At 43.5% G+C, this 20,743-nt stretch overlaps 8 protein-coding genes across 8 annotated transcripts; 4 read left to right on the forward strand and 4 right to left on the reverse strand.

Moving 5' to 3' along the window:
- Window positions 1-157: 157 nt before the first annotated feature.
- V2V93DRAFT_291517 (kinase-like domain-containing protein) lies at window positions 158-3,321 on the forward strand. Its single transcript, XM_066907214.1, has 3 exons — window positions 158-1,943; window positions 1,999-2,241; window positions 2,297-3,321. The coding sequence occupies exons 1-3, from the start codon at window positions 291-293 to the stop codon at window positions 3,035-3,037; spliced, it is 2,637 nt and encodes an 878-aa protein (XP_066765152.1). The 5' UTR covers window positions 158-290; the 3' UTR covers window positions 3,038-3,321.
- A 238-nt stretch (window positions 3,322-3,559) lies between these two features.
- V2V93DRAFT_372213 (putative serine esterase-domain-containing protein) lies at window positions 3,560-5,306 on the forward strand. Its single transcript, XM_066910695.1, has 2 exons — window positions 3,560-3,805; window positions 3,886-5,306. The coding sequence occupies exons 1-2, from the start codon at window positions 3,680-3,682 to the stop codon at window positions 5,089-5,091; spliced, it is 1,332 nt and encodes a 443-aa protein (XP_066765153.1). The 5' UTR covers window positions 3,560-3,679; the 3' UTR covers window positions 5,092-5,306.
- A 318-nt stretch (window positions 5,307-5,624) lies between these two features.
- Window positions 5,625-6,487, reverse strand: V2V93DRAFT_381246 (thioredoxin-like protein; the record flags this gene model as incomplete). Its single annotated transcript, XM_066912098.1, has 3 exons — window positions 5,625-5,805; window positions 5,867-6,307; window positions 6,390-6,487. 3 exons carry the CDS (start codon window positions 6,485-6,487, stop codon window positions 5,625-5,627), a joined length of 720 nt encoding a protein of 239 aa, XP_066765154.1.
- A 744-nt stretch (window positions 6,488-7,231) lies between these two features.
- On the reverse strand, window positions 7,232-8,401 carry V2V93DRAFT_391877 (uncharacterized protein; the record flags this gene model as incomplete). The annotated part of the gene is made up of 2 exons (XM_066912452.1): window positions 7,232-7,739; window positions 8,214-8,401. 2 exons carry the CDS (start codon window positions 8,399-8,401, stop codon window positions 7,232-7,234), a joined length of 696 nt encoding a protein of 231 aa, XP_066765155.1.
- A 1,738-nt stretch (window positions 8,402-10,139) lies between these two features.
- On the reverse strand, window positions 10,140-10,835 carry V2V93DRAFT_372220 (uncharacterized protein). The gene is made up of 2 exons (XM_066910696.1): window positions 10,442-10,835; window positions 10,140-10,385 (listed from the first exon to the last, which is right to left on the reverse strand). Exons 1-2 carry the CDS (start codon window positions 10,772-10,774, stop codon window positions 10,179-10,181), a joined length of 540 nt encoding a protein of 179 aa, XP_066765156.1. The 5' UTR covers window positions 10,775-10,835; the 3' UTR covers window positions 10,140-10,178.
- A 3,019-nt stretch (window positions 10,836-13,854) lies between these two features.
- On the forward strand, window positions 13,855-16,189 carry V2V93DRAFT_337030 (uncharacterized protein). Its single transcript, XM_066907741.1, has 3 exons — window positions 13,855-14,255; window positions 14,311-14,507; window positions 14,573-16,189. Exons 1-3 carry the CDS (start codon window positions 13,949-13,951, stop codon window positions 16,049-16,051), a joined length of 1,983 nt encoding a protein of 660 aa, XP_066765157.1. The 5' UTR covers window positions 13,855-13,948; the 3' UTR covers window positions 16,052-16,189.
- On the reverse strand, window positions 16,140-18,580 carry V2V93DRAFT_372224 (uncharacterized protein). The gene is made up of 5 exons (XM_066910697.1): window positions 18,372-18,580; window positions 18,218-18,287; window positions 18,068-18,146; window positions 17,867-18,005; window positions 16,140-17,812 (listed from the first exon to the last, which is right to left on the reverse strand). The coding sequence occupies exons 1-5, from the start codon at window positions 18,445-18,447 to the stop codon at window positions 16,371-16,373; spliced, it is 1,806 nt and encodes a 601-aa protein (XP_066765158.1). The 5' UTR covers window positions 18,448-18,580; the 3' UTR covers window positions 16,140-16,370.
- A 59-nt stretch (window positions 18,581-18,639) lies between these two features.
- On the forward strand, window positions 18,640-20,593 carry V2V93DRAFT_372228 (uncharacterized protein). Its single transcript, XM_066910698.1, has 5 exons — window positions 18,640-18,862; window positions 18,922-18,991; window positions 19,069-19,147; window positions 19,206-19,344; window positions 19,406-20,593. The coding sequence occupies exons 1-5, from the start codon at window positions 18,787-18,789 to the stop codon at window positions 20,416-20,418; spliced, it is 1,377 nt and encodes a 458-aa protein (XP_066765159.1). The 5' UTR covers window positions 18,640-18,786; the 3' UTR covers window positions 20,419-20,593.
- The last annotated feature ends 150 nt before the right edge of the window (window positions 20,594-20,743 follow it).

The following is a 20,743-nucleotide window of genomic DNA, read 5'->3' on the forward strand; positions in this document are numbered from 1 at the left end:
TCACATGTAAGTTCGAATACGTAATTTAAGGTTTACATAGTTGCCCTAGCGACGGAAAAGTAAACAAAGCTTGAGCTAACTCACATTTCTCGCTTCCGTTTCTTTACGCATCGCGTCAAAGTCCACCACATCGCTCAGACAGCGCAACTCCGCTACCACCACAAGCACCCCTATTTGGGTTTGGTTTGCCCTGGTTTGCCACTGTCATTTTTTGGCCTTCCTCTCTTGTGTGGACTTCACAGGCAAAACAACAGTTGGTTGCACAGTGGATTTAGCTCATCGCGGTCGAAATGTTGAGCCAAGCTGAGGACGATACAGGCCACTCGTCTGACGACAGTTACGCTCTTCCAGTTTTGAGCTCGTATGCTTTGGCACTTTTATCTGCGGACAACAATGAGCCTGTGGGTTCCGCGCGCGCAGCTGAACTCGAAAGCACCAACTTAAGTCGGACTTTGAAGGGAGAACGGGAATACAACACAGAGTATCGCAGCTCGAATGGCCATTACGATCAAAATTCATATCGTCCGTCAACTTTGGTTGCTGCCGCCAGAGAACGACGGCGATCTCGAGAAGCAAGCAACTCGCCATACGCAGCTCCACCTGCAACTGTCACTCGTACGAGACATTTCACAGCAACCCGTGACGATAGCTCGGTTCTAACCAGTAGCGGTTCATCTCAGCTACGACATCTCGCCAGTTCAGATGATGCAGAACCATATCCAGCTTCTCTGGCGTCTGCAACCCCGTACCACTACGCAGAGAAGGTGGATGTGCAATCAGCTGAGAACGATCATAATAATGATGGCCTAGCAACTCCTGCTTTTACTCGACCGACCATTGGCCCACATAACGAGCCTGCATCACAGTACCGGAGTATATTTAGAAAAAGTAAGCCTGGAAGACTTGGGCCACCGAAAAGAGCATTGCGAAGAGAGAGCCAAGAAGGGGAAAATACCAACGCTGATGATGCGTTTACTTCTTCAAAAAGTCCCAGCGCTTCACCTCGGCTAAACAATGGAGACAGAGATGCAGATTTAAAGTACAACCAAAAAAATGAGAGTCCGAATAAGCTATCAGACATGCCAAAGGCTCTAAATCGACTTCGATTAGAGAATGACGAAGAAATACCTCTCAGTCAGACTCGTAGTTCATCAGATCGCTCGCAGTTATCACAGGACCACTCACAGTTACTTTCAAAGGAGTCAGACCCAAATCGTCAGAGTATGTTAAACGCTACGTCGAGCGGATTGGAAATCAGTGACATGCCGCGTTCTCGTGCATCTGCTGTTGTGGCTGATGGTGTGCGGGATACTTCGCCATATACCAAAGATGAGCAAGGATTGTTGAATCAATTTAGTTCATTTAGCTACAGTAGTGAACGGAGGCGACATCCCTCGAGGCAATTTGAAGCTGTCAAGGAGTTAACCAATTTGATTCACAAATCTCAGTCGCCCAAAGCTAGAACGCTAGCCTTGGACCCGTCGCCTCCGTTTGATCCGCCGGATATGGTTGGTGATTTGATCTCTGGAGATCCCACTCAGATTTATACAGAAAAATTATTGCATCGCGAAGCTGGACAGACTACGCCATTCGCGCCCCGTCATCATGAGCAAAGATACAGTCAGCTCGCATCGCCTCAAATTGATGGCGCTCTTACTTCTATTCGTCAGCGACCGCTTTCTAATATATATTATGACGACCGTGAGAATCTGCCACGCAGCAACAATATACAAGCAGACTACCAGACGAATCCACAAGCTCATCAGAGACTTCAAGGAAGACAGCTACTGACGCCGCTATCATCTAATATAATCCGCCCATTGAGAACGTCAACTCCGCCTCCAGAATGCAAGAGCTACGATCCGCCGCCAAAGATGAGTGATTTGGATGTGCCTCGACCCACACCTAAAGCAGTAACCAAAAAGCAAAAAAATACAGTGGTGGTAAGCAGAAAACGCTAAGAATATACATTTTAGATTATGCTTACGATGTTTTTAGGTGGCCGGTAAGTCTTATCAGAGGTTAGAATTACTTGGTAAAGGTGGGTCTTCGAAAGTGTTCAAAGTTCAATTGCTGAATTCGACCAAAATATATGCACTTAAAAAAGTGACTTTTGATGAGGTTGACGAGCTTGTGGTTAAAGGATTCAAAGGAGAGATCGAGCTTTTGCGAAGTCTTAGCGAAGAAGAGAGGGTTGTGCGATTGGTGAACTTTGAGATTTTAGAGGGTTCTGTCAATATGGTGTGTATATTTTTAGTCTCAGATCTTTTAATAACCGTCTAACTGGCTTTTTCAGGTCATGGAATGCGGAGAGATTGATCTTGCTCATGTTTTGGCAGCAAGGCTTAATTCTCCGCTAGATATCTCATTCGTCAGGTTCCATACCATTGAAATGCTTAAGTGTGTCGAAGCAGTACACCGACATGGCATAGTTCACTCTGATCTGAAGCCAGCAAACTTTTTGTTTGTAAAAGGTGTATTGAAAATTATCGACTTTGGCATTGCAAACGCTGTACCTGAATACACGAGTAATGTGCGTCGCGAGACACAAGCCGGTACTCCAAATTATATGGCTCCGGAGACCTTGATGGACGTTTCGGCTGTTGAAGGCAAGAAACTAGTCAAAGTAGGCAGACCCTCTGATGTGTGGAGCTGTGGCTGTATCATCTACCAGATGGTATACGGTAGACCACCGTACGCGGCTTATAGTGGAACACAACGGATGCTGGCCATCATGAACTCCAAAATCCAGATCCAATATCCTGAGATAGGACTCGGAGGTGTGACAATTCCTAAAGAGGTTATTACTGCTATACGGGGCTGTTTAGACCGTGATCCTGAGCGACGCAGTCGAATATCAGACGTCATGAATGGCGACTTTCTTAGTCCCCGTGCCATCTCTAAGGACGTGCTACGAGGACTGCTGGCTCAGTCAGTCAAGTATGGTGCGGAAAGGGGTGATCTTGACGCCCGTGACATAGATCTGCTTACAGATGACGTTTGGCGAAAAATTGGAATCCTTAATGGATTAGGCTAGTTTATACTATATATGTTGCATATTTCCACTAATCTTCTGGTATGTTGCGCGTTGCATTATTGGCATGATACTGTACTGTAAAATGGAGATTTGTTTTGATTGTTCAGGGAGTGGCGTAATTTGTTTTTTCTCTTTAGTGAAAGATTAAGTTTTTAGTTGGCTGCATAGGATTCTGTTTAATAGCATAGATGAAATTTTTCATGTGATATAACTTGCTCAAGCTGTTTTTTTTCTTTTTGAGATTCGTTCAGGGCTTAGTGAGGCAGGCAGCTGACCGTCATCCGCGCGCTATCGATAACTCGGAGTCGGCGCAATGATTACGTGCGGCTTTGGGTTCGGGACTAGGATAGCCGTTCCCCGGCTGAGGATAATATTTATCATGACATGCTTTGCCACTCAAAACAATCGGAGCTGCTTCTTTAGCTAAGATTGGTAATTCAAATATTTATTTATTCTTGGAGGTTTTAGCATAGAATATAGAAACCAGGATATTTGCTAGCAATGAGTGAAGATCATCTATTTGTTCTGGTTCATGGGTATGGCATCACTGAATTTGAATATTGGGCAATGAGTGTTCATTCTACTGCATCTTGCTGATATACTAACCAAGCTTGATGCAGATTGTGGGGAAATCCTGGCCATATGATGCAGATCAAGTCAACTCTGCTGAACAAATATCCTAATGCACAAGTGCTGATCCCAAAGACGTTCAGCGGCACGCTGACATATGATGGTGTCATCGTATGTGGCAAGCGAGTTATTGTAGAGGTATATTGCTTTTCCGTTTAAAAAAAAACTGTCACCGGTGGTGTTCTAGAATTAAGTGACTGACTTTCTCAACTGGTTAGATCAAAGAAAAGATAAAAGAGGTCGAGGCGTCAGGCAAGATTACCATAAAGAAGTTTAGTATTGTTGGCTATTCATTCGGTGGACTAATTGCACGCTACGCTCTTGGAGAATTGTATGATGCTGGCTTCTTTGAAATAATTCAGCCCATAAATTACACAACCTTTGCGACTCCTCATTTGGGCACGGTTACGACGCAACCGGCACTACTTAAACGCCTCATTAATAAACTCGGCAGAGGCTTGCTTTCTCAATCTGGCCGTGATTTGTTTCTGAAGGATGGTGGTATTGTCTACAAAATGGCTGATCTGGATAGCAGTTATTTCCGCATTCTAAGCAAATTCGAAAGAATTTCGCTATATGCAAATGTCGCCAACGATCGCACCGTTCCGTTTTTCACCGCATTTATCACGACTCAGGATCCATTTACAGACTTGCATAATTGCAAACCGCATTATCTTCGCGATTACTCTCCTGTATTGATTGATGTATCAAGACCGATGACATTCTCAACAGTACCCTCTAAAAAGAAATGGAGTCGTCAGCAATATGCCATGTTTTGCGCGCTAATTTCTGTTGGTCCTCTCGTAATTTCTGTCACTCTTCTAGCATTTTTGATTACGACCCAGATATCTGAATCTAGAATCAGAAAGTTGGTCGAATCAGACTATCGACTATCTTCGAAAATGATCGAGATACTTCCGCCCTTCTCAACTTCCGAATTGGAGTCAGTTTCTATCGAAGAATCCGGATCAAAGGCCACTCATTTTGACACAGAGGCATCCATGATGCAATCGGCTGTCGAGGACTTTATGGATGCGGCGGAAACGCCTGATGACATTGAGGAAGAGTATGATGAATCGCTTGAGACTGAAGAATCCAACAAATCGACTAATGCTACAAGATCACGGTCGAATAGCATGCTCTCCCTCACAGAAATCTGCCAATGCGTTCATAAACAGCGGCAGACCAATCCCGAGTTTGCAAAGTCCCAGTTTTGTAACGATATGCCTAGTCCTGAATTGATGTTGATGATCGAGCCCATACAGGTTGAAATGAATAAAAATCTAAACAAGCTGCCTTGGCATAAATATGCAGTGCATATAGAGTCGACCCCTCGGTCACATGCTGCTATTATAAATCGCAAGAAGATATTAGAAGAAGGAAAGGTTGTGCTCTCGCACTGGGTAGAGAATATTACTGCTTAATTTATATGCGACGGATTATGTTTTTTGACATCTAAAAGGAGGAAGCAAACTACAGAGTTTGCGTTATCTGGGCGTTTAAGAAGGCGCCTACACTCCGAAAATATGCTACATGCATCGGGGATCAAGAAGTAGATCAATCCCTTTCACAACATGTAGACATCATGAACAGACATTTAGCAAACAAAGTACAGACTTTTCGCGAATTTTACTCATAACTATGCATATTGCAAATTCAGCTCATACAGAATAACCCAAGCATAAAATACCCCAAGAAGCATATAATATTACAAAAAAGACAGATAGTAGTCTGTCACGCAATACCGAATCCATAATATTCACATCGCATGTATCAAAAAGATTAATCGTTCTCTAGCTTCAATCAATCCCTATTATGGCTATAGGCGACAGGATATGCCCCCGTGATATGCGACTGCACGCTTTGGCCGCCTCGCCTTTATATGCTATGTTGCTATTCAACTACATTAAGATAGGCGCGTGGTAACAAATATGCTTAGATATCAAAAAAACAAAAATTACGCAGTTGTATTGAGATTCTTAAAAAAATCAGGATCATCCGCAAGAGTCTCTTTAACAATATCAAGGCCTCCCTGTAGCTCACCTTTGACATAAAGCTGGGGGAATGTGGGCCAGTCACTGTATGCCTTTAATCCTTGGCGGACAGCGTCGTCTTTCAAAATATCGAAAAATCCAAAGCTAAATAGGTAATCAAGCAGTTAGCTTACAGGGCTCATCGACCGAAGCCATTAACACTTACCGGACTTGATTTTCGCGCAGTATTCCAACAAGCTGACGACTGAATCCGCACTGAGGAGCAGCGGGCGTTCCCTTCATGAATAGCATAACCGGTGCAGCGGAGACTAGCTTCTGTAGCCGCTCATTTAAATCTTCCTCAGCACCTGCCTCCTTCGTCGGCGGCTGCGAGCTAGGAGCGCTTACTCCTGTGCCGTTTGTGGTTGACGTAGACGATGATCCCGCTAATTCTTGAATGGCTGTCGATAGCTCCTTGGGATCTGCACCAGAAAGCTCGCGAACAACTTTACCATGTTTGATGAAAACGAAAAAAGGAACTGCTGAAACATCAAAAGTTTCGGAAATCTCTGGGTGTGCCTCAGCGTCAACTGACAAGAAGGCTACATTACGAAATTGTTCAGAGAGGTACGCAAATACTGCGTTCATCTGTGTGCATGGCGCAGCCCTAACAGTGAAAACAAATTGCAATGTTAGTAAATGTACTCAGATTTAGTAAATACCAAAAAAGAGAAAAAAAAAAGACCTACCACGGGGTATGGAATGAGATTGTAATTGGGGTGGCGGGTGGTAACGAGGTAGTCAGCTCATTGAAATGAGACTCGTTTGTGATTTCGGTGACAGCCATATCACTAAATGCTTTATAGATATGATGTATTCAACAAAAAAGAAGTGAAAGGACTTTGGACTGGTCTCCGGAATACTTTTCTTGATAGATATTGATGTGCAAACTGGAGGAGGGTTAGATGCAATTGCGACTGGACGCAATTTCTCAGCGCGGCGTAAAATGCTTACGAGAACTTTTACTAGCTAGCTGACTGTGGTCATCTCCAAAAATATTTTTCACTGAAATTTACTTATTACTCAGCTTAGAACTCAACATACACCGGAACAAAAGAATAATAAAAAATAATAAATAGCAAAATCTAAGTAATTACAATTTCAGTCAATTTAGAACTGTTTGTGAAAATAAAATAAGATAAAAAAAATGTAGGAAAAAAAGAGATCGCAATGGTAAGCTTTAATTCAGAGATTAGAGCGATGAGGTTCCATCCGGATTTTGTACATCCATCTCAGAGCTCGCGCAACGGAGTCAATTTACGTTTATTTCATATTGAAACAATAATACTATTACATTTATATAACTACTCAAAACTACGCTCATGTATGTACAGTATAATGCCTTATTTGAACTAGATCACAGATAAACAAACAAAAAACATCTCTATTCAAATTCGCAAACTCCTCAAATGCAAACATGTTATCCCTTCCAATTTAAGCCTCATTTGTATCCTCCCGTATATAATTGATACTAATATTTACATATGATTGCTCCATTGACTTCCATTATATAGAAGCCAAGCCTAGCAATCTAAGTTCTGCTATTTAATTTCCTGCGCCTCGGAACTTTTATCATTTCAACTTCCTCTAAAGAAGAAGCACGTCCTCGATGAGTCTTGACAAAATATCCGTGGACATTCTTTTCGTGTCGCGTACGATTTCCAGAATCTGCATGCCATTGTGTTGTGCAGACATTTGCACCAGCGAATTTCTCTTTTCCAGGCCCTGCCCAAAAGCGGCATTCATATTTCGGGACCCCGTGCTTGCGCGTAAAATGGCGATCTTTTTCAAGTTTACGCTGGAAACCAATCTTTGACCAAGGGCAAGATGGCTCAGGGCATTTAAATTCACGCTCGATGCTAAACTCCTCGACATGGCGGGCATACTCGTCCATATATTTAATGCTAAATTTGCGAGAGCAGTGATTGCAAGAAAACTGAGTCTTTGTATAGATTCTGCGTCGGCGACCATTGTGGTCGACAGTATCGTCTGTCATAGAGGGCGAATTGACGGACGAGCGAGGAGTCGGATGCTCACTGCTAGAAGGTGAGCCACCATAAGATTCAAAAGCCAAATATGATGGAGTAGGCGAAATTGCAATCTCATAATCTGCATTTGAAGGAGCATAATCAAAGGATGTGTCGGCGAGAGACAGACTGGCCGACATGGCTGTACTGCCTTTAATATCAACTGGTGTCGGAGGAATGATATTGAATTCAGTTGCAGGCTGCTGCATTGCAAGCTCGCGGCTGTCTAAACTCAATGAAGTAGGTGGCAAGAAATCGAAAATTTGCTGAGATGGAGAGCCGGCTGAAACATATTGCTCGAAAGGCTGAGGATGCGGACCTTCTCCAGGACTAAAACTGACTGAGTCTGAAGCAGCATCCCAATTATATTCTGAAAAACTCATGCGCTTATGGAGTGAGGCAAATGGCTCATAATCGTCTGCTAAGTGGACTTCGGTGGAGTCGGAGACCACGGAGGATTGACGAAATAGATTCTGAATGTTGAACGTAAATTCAGAAAGAGTCGGAGAGACAATATCGGGCGAAAGGGGGTGCGGGCCCAAAGCTTCAACTGAGTGGGACCGACGCATATATGACGGCGGCTCGGCAGGAATTAGCTGGAAAAGGGATTCATTTTGTTGCTGGTGGACACTCAAGTCGAGAGCGACATTTCCGGTGTAGTAAATTGTCGACATTGTGGTGGGCAGCAAAGAAACGGCTGAGCTAGTTGAAGCAAAAGACGAGTTCGCAGACGAAGTAGTATCGACCGATAAAAGATTTTCAAGTGGGGTGGTTGAATTGCCAAATATGTTGTATGAAGGAGGATGACTGAAGCCAACGTCGGAGTTAGAGCGGCCCCTAGCACAATGGATCTGGCTAGGTTGGAGGGAGGGAATGTGGGACATCGCAAGAAAGAGTTTGAGACGAGATCCGGGGAGAACGACTAGTTAAATAGCAAACAAGGTACGGACGGCTGGAGAGATCTATGGCTTGTAGCAGTGGCCGTGCTATAACTACTAAAATGTCTTGCTAGTGAAGCTGAAATATTACAACAAGCAAAGTAGGTATGGGCAGTGCATAGATGCTGTTCTTAGCGTGCGGCGTAGGCGGCGGTGCACGGAAATTGCTGTACACTGCCACATTGTGCGGAATAATCCAGCTGAACGAGCATCGTGCGGCTGACAGCAAACTGTACAAACCCCAGCACCGCCCCTGAACAAACATTTTCGCAAGGTCTATGGCAATGCTTATTTTGAGCTACTCGAGACTATAGTTATCAGATGAGTTACCTCTAGAGTTCAGACAGCTGATTGATTATGACTGTATGACTGTCGCATAGGGCTTTCCGGCGCAGATCGTATACTGAGCAAGAAAACTGACCGGAAGAAAGCACTATATAGCTATCAGCTGATTCGAGGTCCCTGGCTAGTCCCTAATGCGTACATTTTTCCCAGTCAAAAGATGCCAATTAGAAAAAATGATTTAACTAGACTCTCAGATCCAGATCTTGCTACGCAATAGTACCACCTTACCTTTGACAAGGAAATTGAGTGCTACGGCACTCATTGCGGCTGGCTGTGTAGGGCACGGAGGAGTTCAGCCGTCCATAGTCGATGTCTTTGCACATTTGGTGGCTTTTTCGCGCGTCGCTATAAGCCGAGGCTGCAGATCGAGATTGCACACTATGAATCAGATGGGTCGAGAAAAAAGTGCGGATATAATTGCGTAGCCAAAGTTAAATAAAGTCAAATAGTTCGGCTAGTGTCCTAGCGTGACGGCCTAAACTGTATCTAGAATAGCCCCTGTGGCTGACTTGCTTAAGTCGGCAGGAGCGGCAGCATCTTGTTGCGAGAGATAGCCGACCACGGGTGACTGCGATGTAGTCACCCTGACTTCTCTTCAAAGCACGCAAGCAAACACGTAAACCAGCAGACGAGGCGACGACATTTACCTTTGGAGTAGCGGGTAGCAGCAGTCAGTATTATGACGTACGGTCTACGACGTGACTGACAGGGCGCATGCAGATGGCCACAATCAGTGAAGCTGCGAGACCTAATCAGGCCAAGGGTGTGCTGATTAGCTCCGGCTCAAGAATCTGCTTGCAACACCCGGATTATCCCTGAACACTGCCACACAAAAGATCCCTCTTTTGAACTTTATGCGTCACGCGCCACGGCCGTCAGAATACACAATATAATCAGGCCTGTCCTCGGTACGGCTAGATCTGTGGGCTTGGGTTTCTCTGCTTCTTGCACCCTACTGTAATCAATCCCCCTAAGATACTTAGAGCCAGATAATAACTGCTCAGTGCACTCGCATAAATGTCGTCTCTTTACTTAATCAGATGTCTTTTGCTTGGCGTTCATGAAGCTGAGAGCTGCGACGTTTTTTGTCTCTCAGCCGTTTCTCATTCGTTCTTTCTCCGCTGAAATGCTGATTTGTTAATATTTATTCAGTTTGAGCGCTCAAAGATTAGAATGGAGAGGGCATGTTCCCATACAATACGTACATTTTCTTCCATTTTTCTGCTTTCTCTGCAGAAGTTTCCTCTGCAATATAAGCGCATTCTTTAACCATGTCGTAGAACTTGCGGAAACATTCGGCCAGATTCTTCTCACGGTGCCGCGTAGTATCTGAGTGTATCACAATCGTCTCATTTTTGGTCAAATACCGAAAATGCTGATTGTCCTTGTTAGTAAATTAAAGTCGACTAATGAGCAGCAAGAAATAATTACACGATCTTTAATCTGCTCGAGCACGATTTGCGGCATCCATTCTGCCAATTCGGGAAGAGCTATTCGAATCATTGCTTTCGTGTTCAGTTTATTCACATTCTGCCCTCCAGGACCGCTTGAGCGTGAATATTGGATATCAAATTTATCCCTAGGTATTTGATTCAGATTTAGTTGACGCAGCCAGTTCCGAGCTAGCTCCATTTCGTGCGTTGAACGCGATATTCCGGCCTTGCGGAAAGGCGATGTGCCGTAATATCGAGCTATAAGTTGCACTAGACAGCGGTACGAGATCCCAGACCATCGATCAAAACTTTTAAAAAGATCTTGACGCATGAAAAAATTCTCGAGCTTGCGCGGATAGAGATGCTGCACTTGTGCTGTTCTCTGACAAGTGTATCTCTTTCTTGCAATTGCCCAACGCGCGGTTCTTACGACTTTCATTCCGATTACATAAGCGGTATTGCACGTAATCTTTCGATGCCAGCTCTGCTCTGTTTGACCACACCTTGCTGCCCTTATTTACTAGTAAATTGACAGAAGTGACTAACGAGGACAACTATGATATTTAAATATTATGGGGCCTTAATGAACTTTAATGGAGCGCGATTAGACAGGCAATTAACTGCGACCTACAAGGCATCTCCAGCAGTCTGGATCCTTACACTTGCACTTTCAACCTCTCGAAAAGCAATTACAACCTTGATTTATGTCTAAAGAACAGCAGGATCTAACTTTTAAATTTTATTGAAAGGTTTAGTTTGGTTTCTAGGTTCCTCCTTTGACGGAATGGCCTTTGTCCGACCTCTGTTTTTCGCAAACCGTGCTAACAGTACAGGTATCAATCACAGTGAAGTAGGAAATATCTGATTCGACAAAAACAAATGATTGCTTCTTAGAGTCTCGATTCAGCAGTTGAATGTGAGTCATCATCGTGAATTGTATATAAAGTGGCAACTTGAAAGAGCCGTGCAATCTAGCAGGCAACTGCAGTCTCATCAAGTAGCTGTTTAGATGCATTTTAAGCGACAAGCTGGCGAAAACAATGACAGTGCAAATTAGATTTAAAGCGTCGTTGAATATCTCTGGAAGCTTAGAGAGAAAGTAGCAAAGCAAGCTGGAGAATGTGACCCACGGGTTCTTCAGCCGCTATCGCGATGCAACTTCATATAGGCGCTTCAAATCTCGGCGTTGAAAGAGCCACCAATATAATGGCTTTAGCTTTATTACTATTTTGCAAGTAGCCCAACTACTACTACGTGAAGGAAAAATAAGAAGAATGCTTAGTCTTGTAATATACGGAAAGGAGACAAGCGGTAAATTTTGTCACATTAACACACTCTGTGAGCTGGCTGCAGCCACTAAGTTCAATCTCACCACTCTTATATCATCAGAGAAATACAAAAAATATGTTGAATTGGGACAATTATGATTGATCAACCGGAAACTGTCTATCCACAGTTAAGAGTACAGGCATATGTGTCTGACCTCGTTAACAGCATCAGCCAGCTAATATTCATAGATATCTGTAGCTAATATAGCCCGAATATATAGTGGCAGAAATTGTTTGATATTATGTCTGAGTTTCTAAGTAGCGCTTAATACCTTATGACAATAATCATAAAGATCATGGAGATGAAAGCTGAATGCCATAAGACTGTAATTTAACGTCGGAATACCAAGCACGTGCACTTTTAAGCAGTAAATAGATTTCTTTGCCGAGATCTGTTATTGAAGATACGCTAAATCACGAAATGTTGACCTGTTCCACCTAAAATAACAGAATAGAGAAAACTTGAATAGCTCTCCCTTTTGCCACATTCTTATCAATATAGTGCACTATAAGCTAAGTGACATTTACAGCAATAAGCAGCTGTGATGCATTTATAACTAGCTCCAGAGATCAATTTTTATGGTTTTTGTAGTCATGAAGAAACTAATATGCTAGATTGATATATTTTGGGCGAATCTCTAAGCTTCATTATGCTCCCTATTATGTGCGTTGAATAATAAAAATAGATTTTAAGAAAATAAGCTCGTGCCCACGCACGCCACAGCCTCTGTTCGTCAGCAGTAAAGCCTCTTTCTTTTCCTCACAGGAGTTAACGAGAATCAGTGGAGGCGCAGACCGATGACATTAAACGTTGTAAAAGCTTCATAGCCACTCTTTCTCTTTTCTAGTAGAGCATGCAAAACAAGGATAAGAAACAGCTGCAAATTGTTGATTATTGTGGGGACGACTGATCTGGCTGGATCTGAGCCGCTTCTAATTTATTTTAAGGCTCGCCAACTGCTCAGTTTACAATGTAGTGCTGATAGTACACGCCAAACCTTTCACCCATTGAGACTAATGAACGAGGAATGTTTTGTAAATTCGGCTTCCTCTGCTGGTGCCTGCCTGCATTGCCAATTGATCGCCTTCGCGATCTTTTATGATTTCGCGTTAGAGATCTGATCTGACCTACGCTTCGATATTGTGCAAGGCCAGCACTGCATTTTGGTCAGATTTACTCAAAACTTGCTTCCCTTATAGCTGAAGCTATTGCTATTTGAATTTAACCCCCATCACTTTAGCCACTAATTTGGCCGGACGATAAATCTGAATTACCATCGCTCTTTCCTACTTGGCAATACCAGCGCGCTGCATAAACAGATCTTTGCTACTCTAAACCGGACTGATTCAGAATAATTAGTTTCATGAGGGAGAGACCCTGTTGGCCAAGATGGAGATCCAGCAATGCTATTTTGCGAGAGACTGGATGCGAAGATTAATGCTGCTATGCAAGCTTTTTGGTAGCCCACTTTGTAAATGCAAACCCGTTCTAAGTTAGCCCTTTGTATTCTTAGGCGCAATTTAGATAGCTGCTGTACTTGACCTTCGTTCGAAAATTGCGGTATCAGACTCAGCTCAAAGCGCAATTTCTCTTTGGTAGGCTTCTCATTTTCCAAAAAAATGAATGCATAGAGCTACAAGGAAGTTATATTCTAGTAGCGTTAGAAAAAAGTAGAAAGAAGTGCAGTAAAGAAATACTTCTGTTTGCTCGCTGTAGTTGGTTGGTTAGTTATGGAGACGCTTAACATTACAAGATATCTTTTTTTGATACCGTAATACACATTCGGCCTCTTCAAAACACCTTGTAACTCGTTATTTACGCCCAGAAGTCAGATGACTAATAACAATAAACAGTATCTATTCAACACAAAAACCAAACGTAGCCTTTTGAGCTACCGAGTGCTCGCAGGAATTACCCTCATGAACAATATTATGATACATCTCAAGGTCACGAGACACAGACGCGCAGCGACAAATGCGGCTCAAATTGACAGCCAGTTGTTACTATTTTGGAGTGCAATGAACGGATAGAAGGGCTGAACTCCGTACATGAATAGCCGCTTTATCGCGTAGGCTGTACATCCTTCTGGGTTAGCCGTTTGCTCCCTTTATTGAGCTCTAACCTCCTTCTCGTTTCCGCTCTTCACGCAACTTCTAATTGTTCTATAACTTGAGCTATGGGACGCTTTCAAAGCTGGATAGGATCGAGCAAATCTTCAAAAAATCGGAACTCTATTGTTGTCCCACAGCCTCCAACGGGCGCTTTTCGCCCTCTGCCTTCAACGACTCCACTTCAGATACCGGGACAGCAACCTCAAGAAAACAGGCCTACGTCAAAGCCGACTGAAAGCTACAACTCAAACAAAATTGCACGAGAAGTGCCGTCTAATCTACCCGATGAAACGGCGCTAGGGAAAAGAGCTGTCAGGGGAACACATCTCATCGTCGGCATAGATTTTGGCACCACAAACTCTGGTATTGCATGTAAGTTTGTTCCGGCTTATTATCTCTATGTTTTAGGACTGACTGGTATCCGCAGTTGCTTATGTAACCGGACCGAAAGAGTCTGACATTGTTGAAGAGACAATTTCAGAATGGCCAGGTCTTGCCAATAACTCACGGTTCAAAATCCCTTCTGTTGTGTTTTACAATAATGCTGGGGAGGTAGTAGGATGGGGAGCTGATACACAGAATGCGGTAAATCTTGCTGGTGGTTTCAAACCGGGTATTATCAAGGTGCGCTTTTCTTGTAGCAGCGATATGACTGTGCTTGACCCTTGTGAGCTGACCTTCTACTACAGGCTGAACTATTTAAATTACATTTACAAAGCTCTGGCACATATCTTGACAACACACGCAAATATCCGCTTCCTCCTAATAAGACAGCTCTGGAGGTGACGTCAGACTATTTAGTGAAGCTTCGAGAGGCAATGACCAAAGAGCTAATCAAGAAATTTGGTACCGATTTATTTCGAAAAGAAGAGAATAGCATAAGATATTTCCTCACTGTACCAGCTATTTGGAATGATTCTGGAAAGGCAATTACTCGCCAGGCTGCGGTGCGGGCGGGGTTTGTGAATGACCCTAATGATCGACGACTCTCGCTGATTACTGAACCTGAAGCGGCGGCGATTTTTTGCTCCAAAAAGGGTATCATGGATCTCAAAGTAAATGACGCCTTTTTGGTAGTGGACTGCGGTGGTGGAACAGTTGACTTGATTGCATACGAGGTTGAGAGTGCTGATCCTTTTGCAGTCCACGAATGCACGCCTGGTACTGGCGATGTCTGCGGATCCACAGCTATCGATGCTGCTTTTATGCAACTTGTGCTGGCTAAATTAGCCCGTCTGGGGCCAGCCGAGGATGAGACTGCTACCAAAATGCGCAACGCTAAGATTCGCCGGAAATGCAAAGATAGCTTCGATGCTATCAAATCAAAATTCTCTGAAAGAGTGCCTGATTATGAAGTTGAAATTGGCTCAAACTATGACAATCCGGCTCTTGGTTTTGTGGATGAGTATCTAATATTTCATATGGATGAGATTCGAACAGTTTTTGAGCCTACAATCACTCGTATTGTGCAGCTTGTTCGTCAACAAATCGAGTCTGTAGAGCGATTAAATAAGCCTTTAGAGGCTATTCTGCTCGTGGGAGGCTTCGGAGCGTCAACCTATTTATATGACCAGCTCAGAGTCCAACTCCCGAAACATTATGCAGCTCGACTTCGCAGACCCATCGATGCAGTGGCAGCGATCGTGCGAGGTGCCGTCTATACTGGTATTTACGAAAGCACGCTAACATCTCGGCTTTCTCGGCTTCATTACCTTATTGCAACAATGCAGGAGTTTGATCCTACTATCCATCCTTTAGAGTATAGAACCAAGGCTTTGGATGGATCTTACAAATGTATGAATACGGCGGATGCTCTCGTCAGAAAAGGAGATCGTATTAAAGTTGGTGAGCCAATAATACTACCGTTTTTTCGTCAGGTTCCTGCTACCGCGCTTACTCGTCTGGTATTCAATGATGCGATATACACAAGTGCAGATGACAAGATGCCTCTATTTGTAAATTCTCCTGGTGTCGAGAGATTAGCAACTTTAGAAATCGACCTTACATCCATCGATCCTTCTAATTTTGAATCCAGCATGTCCAATGGTACCGTCTTTTATCGCATCAACTTTCAAATACATCTAATAATGGAAGGAGGCAATGAGCTTAGAGCTGAATGGGTATTCAGAGATCGAATCATGAATATTGTAAATGTCCGCTTCGCTTGATTATGCCATTTACTTTTTTTTTACTGGATTTAAAATACGCACTGTTACATTTAATTCTTTTTGTATACGCTTGTTTAGTTACTGCATGTTCCAAGGCAATATTTTTGCTCTATTAATACAAATCATATTTCATGTCGTGATGTAAGCTCAATCAGCAAGACACATTGGCGAAAAACAAAATGCACAAGACAAGTCAACCCACTCTAAAATAAACTAGTAACCCAAGTTTTACTTAATAGACTGAAGCGATTTTGAACAAAGAGAAATTTTTAATATCCACGACCAAATCATCACAGTTTCCAAAAATTAGAAAAAGTTTCTAGAGCAGGCTGAAGTCATTTGATGATCTCAGACCGCCAGATGTAGGAGGAGTCGGGCTAAAGCTCGCACCTGAGTTGGATAAGCTTGAAGCTTGGGTGAATGGGTTATTGGATTTTTTAGCATTAGAATCCTGGGAGATATGGGGAGCGGGATTTTGTTGGCCATTAAAAACAGACTCATTTTGAGCAATGGGCTGACCTGGTGTTTGAAACGGTAGGTTATAGGCATTTTGAAGAAATCCTGTAGGCATAGTTTGCTGCGGACCAGACGAAGAAAACATAGGGCCAGCAGAACTATAACCCAATTGCGGATACTCTGCACTAGAAGACTGATTATATGGACTAGCCGTCGAGCTTCCGACCACAGAGCTAGTAGGGTTTCCAAAAATACTCGGAGGAGGCATTCGATAATCTGAACCGGCAGAAGAAAAGCTTTGCAATTGAGAAGATGGCGAGGAAGTACTATGCGGTTGATGGGAGCCATATTGGGCGGAGAAAGGTGATTGGTTATTTCTATCAAAAGGTGGTTGAGCGAACGGAGAATTAGAAGCAAACGGAGTATCCTGTGTTAAAACAGGAAAGCCTGATTGAGACTGCGAAAACGGAGAATGAGTATCACCATTTGCTCTAGGTGGGTTCTCCACAGCATTATAGGTAAAAGGGGAGTTTGAGTGACTATCTAGCGGCGGAGAAAAACCAGTAAAGGGCGACAATGACGAATTTAACGACTGTGTCGTATTGTGCTGCATAGTTCCCAATTGTGACTGAGAAGTTGGAACTCGCTGTTGCTTCTGAGGTTGATATCCTTGTTCTGAGGTGTTTGTCGTTGATATGTCGGCACCTGAAGCCGAAGTTCCAAAAATATCAATCAGTAGATCAGTGTTATTGACCGGAGTCGACTGAATCGCTTGTTGTTGGCCTGTTGGAAATGGACTTTGAAATGGTGGCTGATAGCCAGTATTCTGTGAATATACGGGAGCTGTTGGCTGTGGCTGATGAAATTGCCCTGCCGATCTTTGGGCTTCATAGTAGTCACGCTGCTGCTGACGACGAGCCTCCTCCTCGCTCAACTTTAGTGCTCGAGCTAAGTCCTCGTCCTCATCAGATATAGTTTCGCGCTCCCGTCGTCTAGACTCTTCTTCCATCGCTGTCAACTTACTCTCCGCAATAGCTTGCCTCATTTCTGGATCTAATTGAGAGTTGCCATTTGCATCTATAGCAACCGAGCGGGCGTCCACACCAATGCCGTAAGGGTCAAGACTGTCATTTCTAGAGGGGTTTTCAAGTTGATTCAATCGTTCGGGTCGACTAGCACCCATAATATCATTGTTCATTCGGCCACTGTTGATTCTACTATGCATGTGACTCCTGTTTGAGCGTTCATCGCGGATTCGTTCGTCATCATTCAGTAACCCCGTCAGATCCTTGGCCTTTGCGCGCACTGTTCGTTTCTTGCTGTCAGAAAAACCCAACAAATAAGCTTGATACTACTTACCATTTGCCCCTTGATCTTTGTTTTCTTCGTCAATATAAATGAATTCTCGAAGAGTTCGAATGATGTAGATATTTTCCTTCGCCCATCCAACAACATTCTCTGATCCAGAGTGTATAAGATAATCCAATAGTACCAAAGCCTTTCACAGACATAGTCAGCACAATATAGCCACAATAAAATGCCCGCTTTTTTATATCATACCTTTAGTACGTGGCGCCAATTTTTGCCCTTATCGTTAAGCCGTCGGTCAATCATCTCCATTATTTCCAGAAAACATGAACTGCAAGTCAATTGTGAATTAATGCGAAGATCTATAAGAAGTATAATCAGTTGGGAATAAAGTGAACTTACGGATCATAGGTAAGCTGAGATATTTCATCCATTTCAGACGAGCTAGGTCCCCAAGGATCATTGCTGGTAGCTAAGCCACAGTCTTGTCAGAAATTCATTTCAGAAGCTAAAAATGAAAGTCTTTACATCATGGTTAGCACAGATTCAGACATACCATTGCGCACTTTGACTTGATTTATAGTATAGCCGTTCGTCACATTTTTGATGGAGCGTATGATAGATTTAGACATTCTGTACTCTAAACCTGGTTATTTCAGCTTCAGCAGCAAAAATTAAGAAGTACAACACAAAACTTCAGAAAAGTAGGTCAGAAACAAAACAACAAATTCTTGATTCCTTGTACAAAGCTGAAATTAGAGAGGGTGAGGTGTATGAGTGGATCCGGGCTCTCTCGGAAATGACAGAGCGACGGCGATGACGTTTGCGGCTCAGTCGCCCACGCATCGTCTCATTTATGCTGAAAGCTGGAACGTCACCGTTGGTTGGTACTCAGTTCGTCAACCAATCTCTCTTGTTCGCACACATCGCACTATATCTTTGGACACTTTCTCCGAGTTGTTAGAATAATAATGTCGAAATCAATTGTGCGCTCTATTAAGAACGTAACAAGTGGCTATACCACTTCCCAGGTTAAAGTACGAAATGGTAAGCACATCCCTTGTTAATTGCGGGTCTAGTCATCAAATGCTAACTTCTCCTGATAGCTACGAGTAACGATGCATGGGGCCCTAGCGGAGTAGAAATGGACGAAATTGCTCAACTCACTTATGACTCGTAAGATTCTGATTGCCTGATCTCCCAAACAATTCTGCTGGCTCCTATATACGTATTAACACAAAATCACATGGCAGCGAACAATTATTCGAGATCATGGAGATTATCGATCGCCGATTAAATGACAAGGGCAAGAATTGGCGTCACGTTTTAAAGGTAGGGGATTACTCCTGAATCATCACGCTGATTGAGCAGCAAGCTAACCTGGAACTAGGCCTTGATCCTTCTCGACTACTGTCTTCATGTCGGCTCCGAGAATGTAGTTCGATGGTCGAAAGATAATCTCTATATTATTAAAACTCTTCGAGAATTTCAGTACATTGATGAAGAGGATCATGACCAAGGTTTAACCAGTAGGTTTCAGGAAGATATATCCATAGCCTATATACGCTACTAACATTAAATCACTTTTAGTCCGAACCAAAGCTAAAGACTTAACTTCTTTGCTTCACGACGATGATCGAATTCGTACGGAAAGAGCAAACCGGAATATTATGCGGGAACGGCTTGTGAGAACTGATGATGTCATAAACCACGAGAGTAGTCGGAGACGTCGAGATGATAGTGGACGCAACACACCCCGGTCTGGAGGACGATCCCGGCGCAATACTGTAGAAGGCCGCTCTACTCGCGAGGAGACTGACCTTAGACGAGCCATCGAAGAAAGTAAAGAGAGCGCTAGGAAAGATGAGCAGCGACGACTAGCGCGCGCCTCAGGCGAAAAAGGATATGACACTGACGGTCCAGCTTCTCTCAGGCATGAGCAGAGCGGCATGGGAGCAAGGCCTATAGCTCAACGGCAAGATTCAGCACCGAACCTAATTGAACTCGAGGATCCGCAAATATTACTGCAACAGCAGCAGCAGCAGCAGCAACAGTATCTCCCTGTGATAAATACCGGAGTCATCTCTCCACAGTATACTGGTTCAGTTGGAACGTTATCTCCAGCAGGAGCTATTTCTCCTCTTGGAGCTGTTTCTCCTCAATATACAGGAATGCCTCAACAGATAACTGGCTATCAGCAGCAGATTCCACAAGGTTATCAGCTGCAGGTTCCACAAGGTTATCAGCAATTCGCGCAACCAACGGGGTTGCAGATGCCTCAGCAAACGGGAGTGATTCCTGAACAGACAGGTATGATACAGCAGCCGACAGGGTTTGGCCAAGCGCAACAGCCACAGCAGTATCGGCCGTCACCGTTGGCCTCAGATTTTACTGGAATCGGCTTCGGAGGATATTCTAGCCAACAACAGCAGCCTAATGCAATGCAATTACCACAGATGGCTATGCAGAATAAACCTATTTCGCAGCCGCTTTCCTCGCAATCTACGGGAATGCTTCAGCAGGTATCCTCTTATCAACCCGCCGTCAGTTCTCCGCTCGCCTCGCAACCCACCGGGCGGAACAATCCATTTCGACAAGCGTAAGAAATGATCACTTGTCGAAATGGATGTACAATTACGTTGTGTATGAATTTTGTAATTTTGGACTTTATTTATATTTTCAGGGGTAGTTGTTACAATAGAGAATGAGCTTCTTATTTTTCGTAATTATTGATATGCATATAAGCCACGAGTGGCGTGTGCCTTATTTTGTTCACCGTTTAACAGTGCGTCTCAGATGATAAATTTTATAAACTGTAAAACAGGGGTTTAGTGGGGTTTAGTAGGGTTTAGTAGGGTTTAGTAGGGTTTAGTAGGGTTTAGTAGGGTTTAGTAGGGTTTAGTAGGGTTTAGTAGGGTTTAGTAGGGT

This window comes from Kockiozyma suomiensis, assembly GCF_038497685.1.
Source record: "Kockiozyma suomiensis strain NRRL Y-17356 unplaced genomic scaffold V2V93scaffold_9, whole genome shotgun sequence".
NCBI classification, from domain to species: domain Eukaryota; kingdom Fungi; phylum Ascomycota; class Lipomycetes; order Lipomycetales; family Lipomycetaceae; genus Kockiozyma; species Kockiozyma suomiensis.

What these genes read in the sequence shown, in the direction of transcription:
- V2V93DRAFT_372228 (XM_066910698.1), top strand. Translation starts at nt 18,787, where the DNA reads ATGTCGAAATCAATTGTGCGCTCTATTAAGAACGTAACAAGTGGCTAT. An exon ending in GCTCAACTCACTTATGACTC is followed by an intron (nt 18,992 to 19,068) that starts GTAAGATTCTGA and finishes ATCACATGGCAG; the next exon opens with CGAACAATTATTCGAGATCA. An exon ending in TCATGACCAAGGTTTAACCA is followed by an intron (nt 19,345 to 19,405) that starts GTAGGTTTCAGG and finishes AATCACTTTTAG; the next exon opens with TCCGAACCAAAGCTAAAGAC.
- V2V93DRAFT_337030 (XM_066907741.1), top strand. Translation starts at nt 13,949, where the DNA reads ATGGGACGCTTTCAAAGCTGGATAGGATCGAGCAAATCTTCAAAAAAT. An exon ending in CACAAACTCTGGTATTGCAT is followed by an intron (nt 14,256 to 14,310) that starts GTAAGTTTGTTC and finishes TGGTATCCGCAG; the next exon opens with TTGCTTATGTAACCGGACCG. An exon ending in TCAAACCGGGTATTATCAAG is followed by an intron (nt 14,508 to 14,572) that starts GTGCGCTTTTCT and finishes CTTCTACTACAG; the next exon opens with GCTGAACTATTTAAATTACA.
- V2V93DRAFT_372213 (XM_066910695.1), top strand. Translation starts at nt 3,680, where the DNA reads ATGATGCAGATCAAGTCAACTCTGCTGAACAAATATCCTAATGCACAA. An exon ending in GCAAGCGAGTTATTGTAGAG is followed by an intron (nt 3,806 to 3,885) that starts GTATATTGCTTT and finishes TCAACTGGTTAG; the next exon opens with ATCAAAGAAAAGATAAAAGA.
- V2V93DRAFT_372224 (XM_066910697.1), bottom strand. Translation starts at nt 18,447, where the DNA reads ATGTCTAAATCTATCATACGCTCCATCAAAAATGTGACGAACGGCTAT. An exon ending in TCTCAGCTTACCTATGATCC is followed by an intron (nt 18,147 to 18,217) that starts GTAAGTTCACTT and finishes ATTGACTTGCAG; the next exon opens with TTCATGTTTTCTGGAAATAA. An exon ending in CAAAGATCAAGGGGCAAATG is followed by an intron (nt 17,813 to 17,866) that starts GTAAGTAGTATC and finishes AGAAACGAACAG; the next exon opens with TGCGCGCAAAGGCCAAGGAT.
- V2V93DRAFT_372220 (XM_066910696.1), bottom strand. Translation starts at nt 10,774, where the DNA reads ATGCGTCAAGATCTTTTTAAAAGTTTTGATCGATGGTCTGGGATCTCG. An exon ending in TCGAGCAGATTAAAGATCGT is followed by an intron (nt 10,386 to 10,441) that starts GTAATTATTTCT and finishes AAGGACAATCAG; the next exon opens with CATTTTCGGTATTTGACCAA.
- V2V93DRAFT_291517 (XM_066907214.1), top strand. Translation starts at nt 291, where the DNA reads ATGTTGAGCCAAGCTGAGGACGATACAGGCCACTCGTCTGACGACAGT. An exon ending in AGCAAAAAAATACAGTGGTG is followed by an intron (nt 1,944 to 1,998) that starts GTAAGCAGAAAA and finishes CGATGTTTTTAG; the next exon opens with GTGGCCGGTAAGTCTTATCA. An exon ending in TAGAGGGTTCTGTCAATATG is followed by an intron (nt 2,242 to 2,296) that starts GTGTGTATATTT and finishes TGGCTTTTTCAG; the next exon opens with GTCATGGAATGCGGAGAGAT.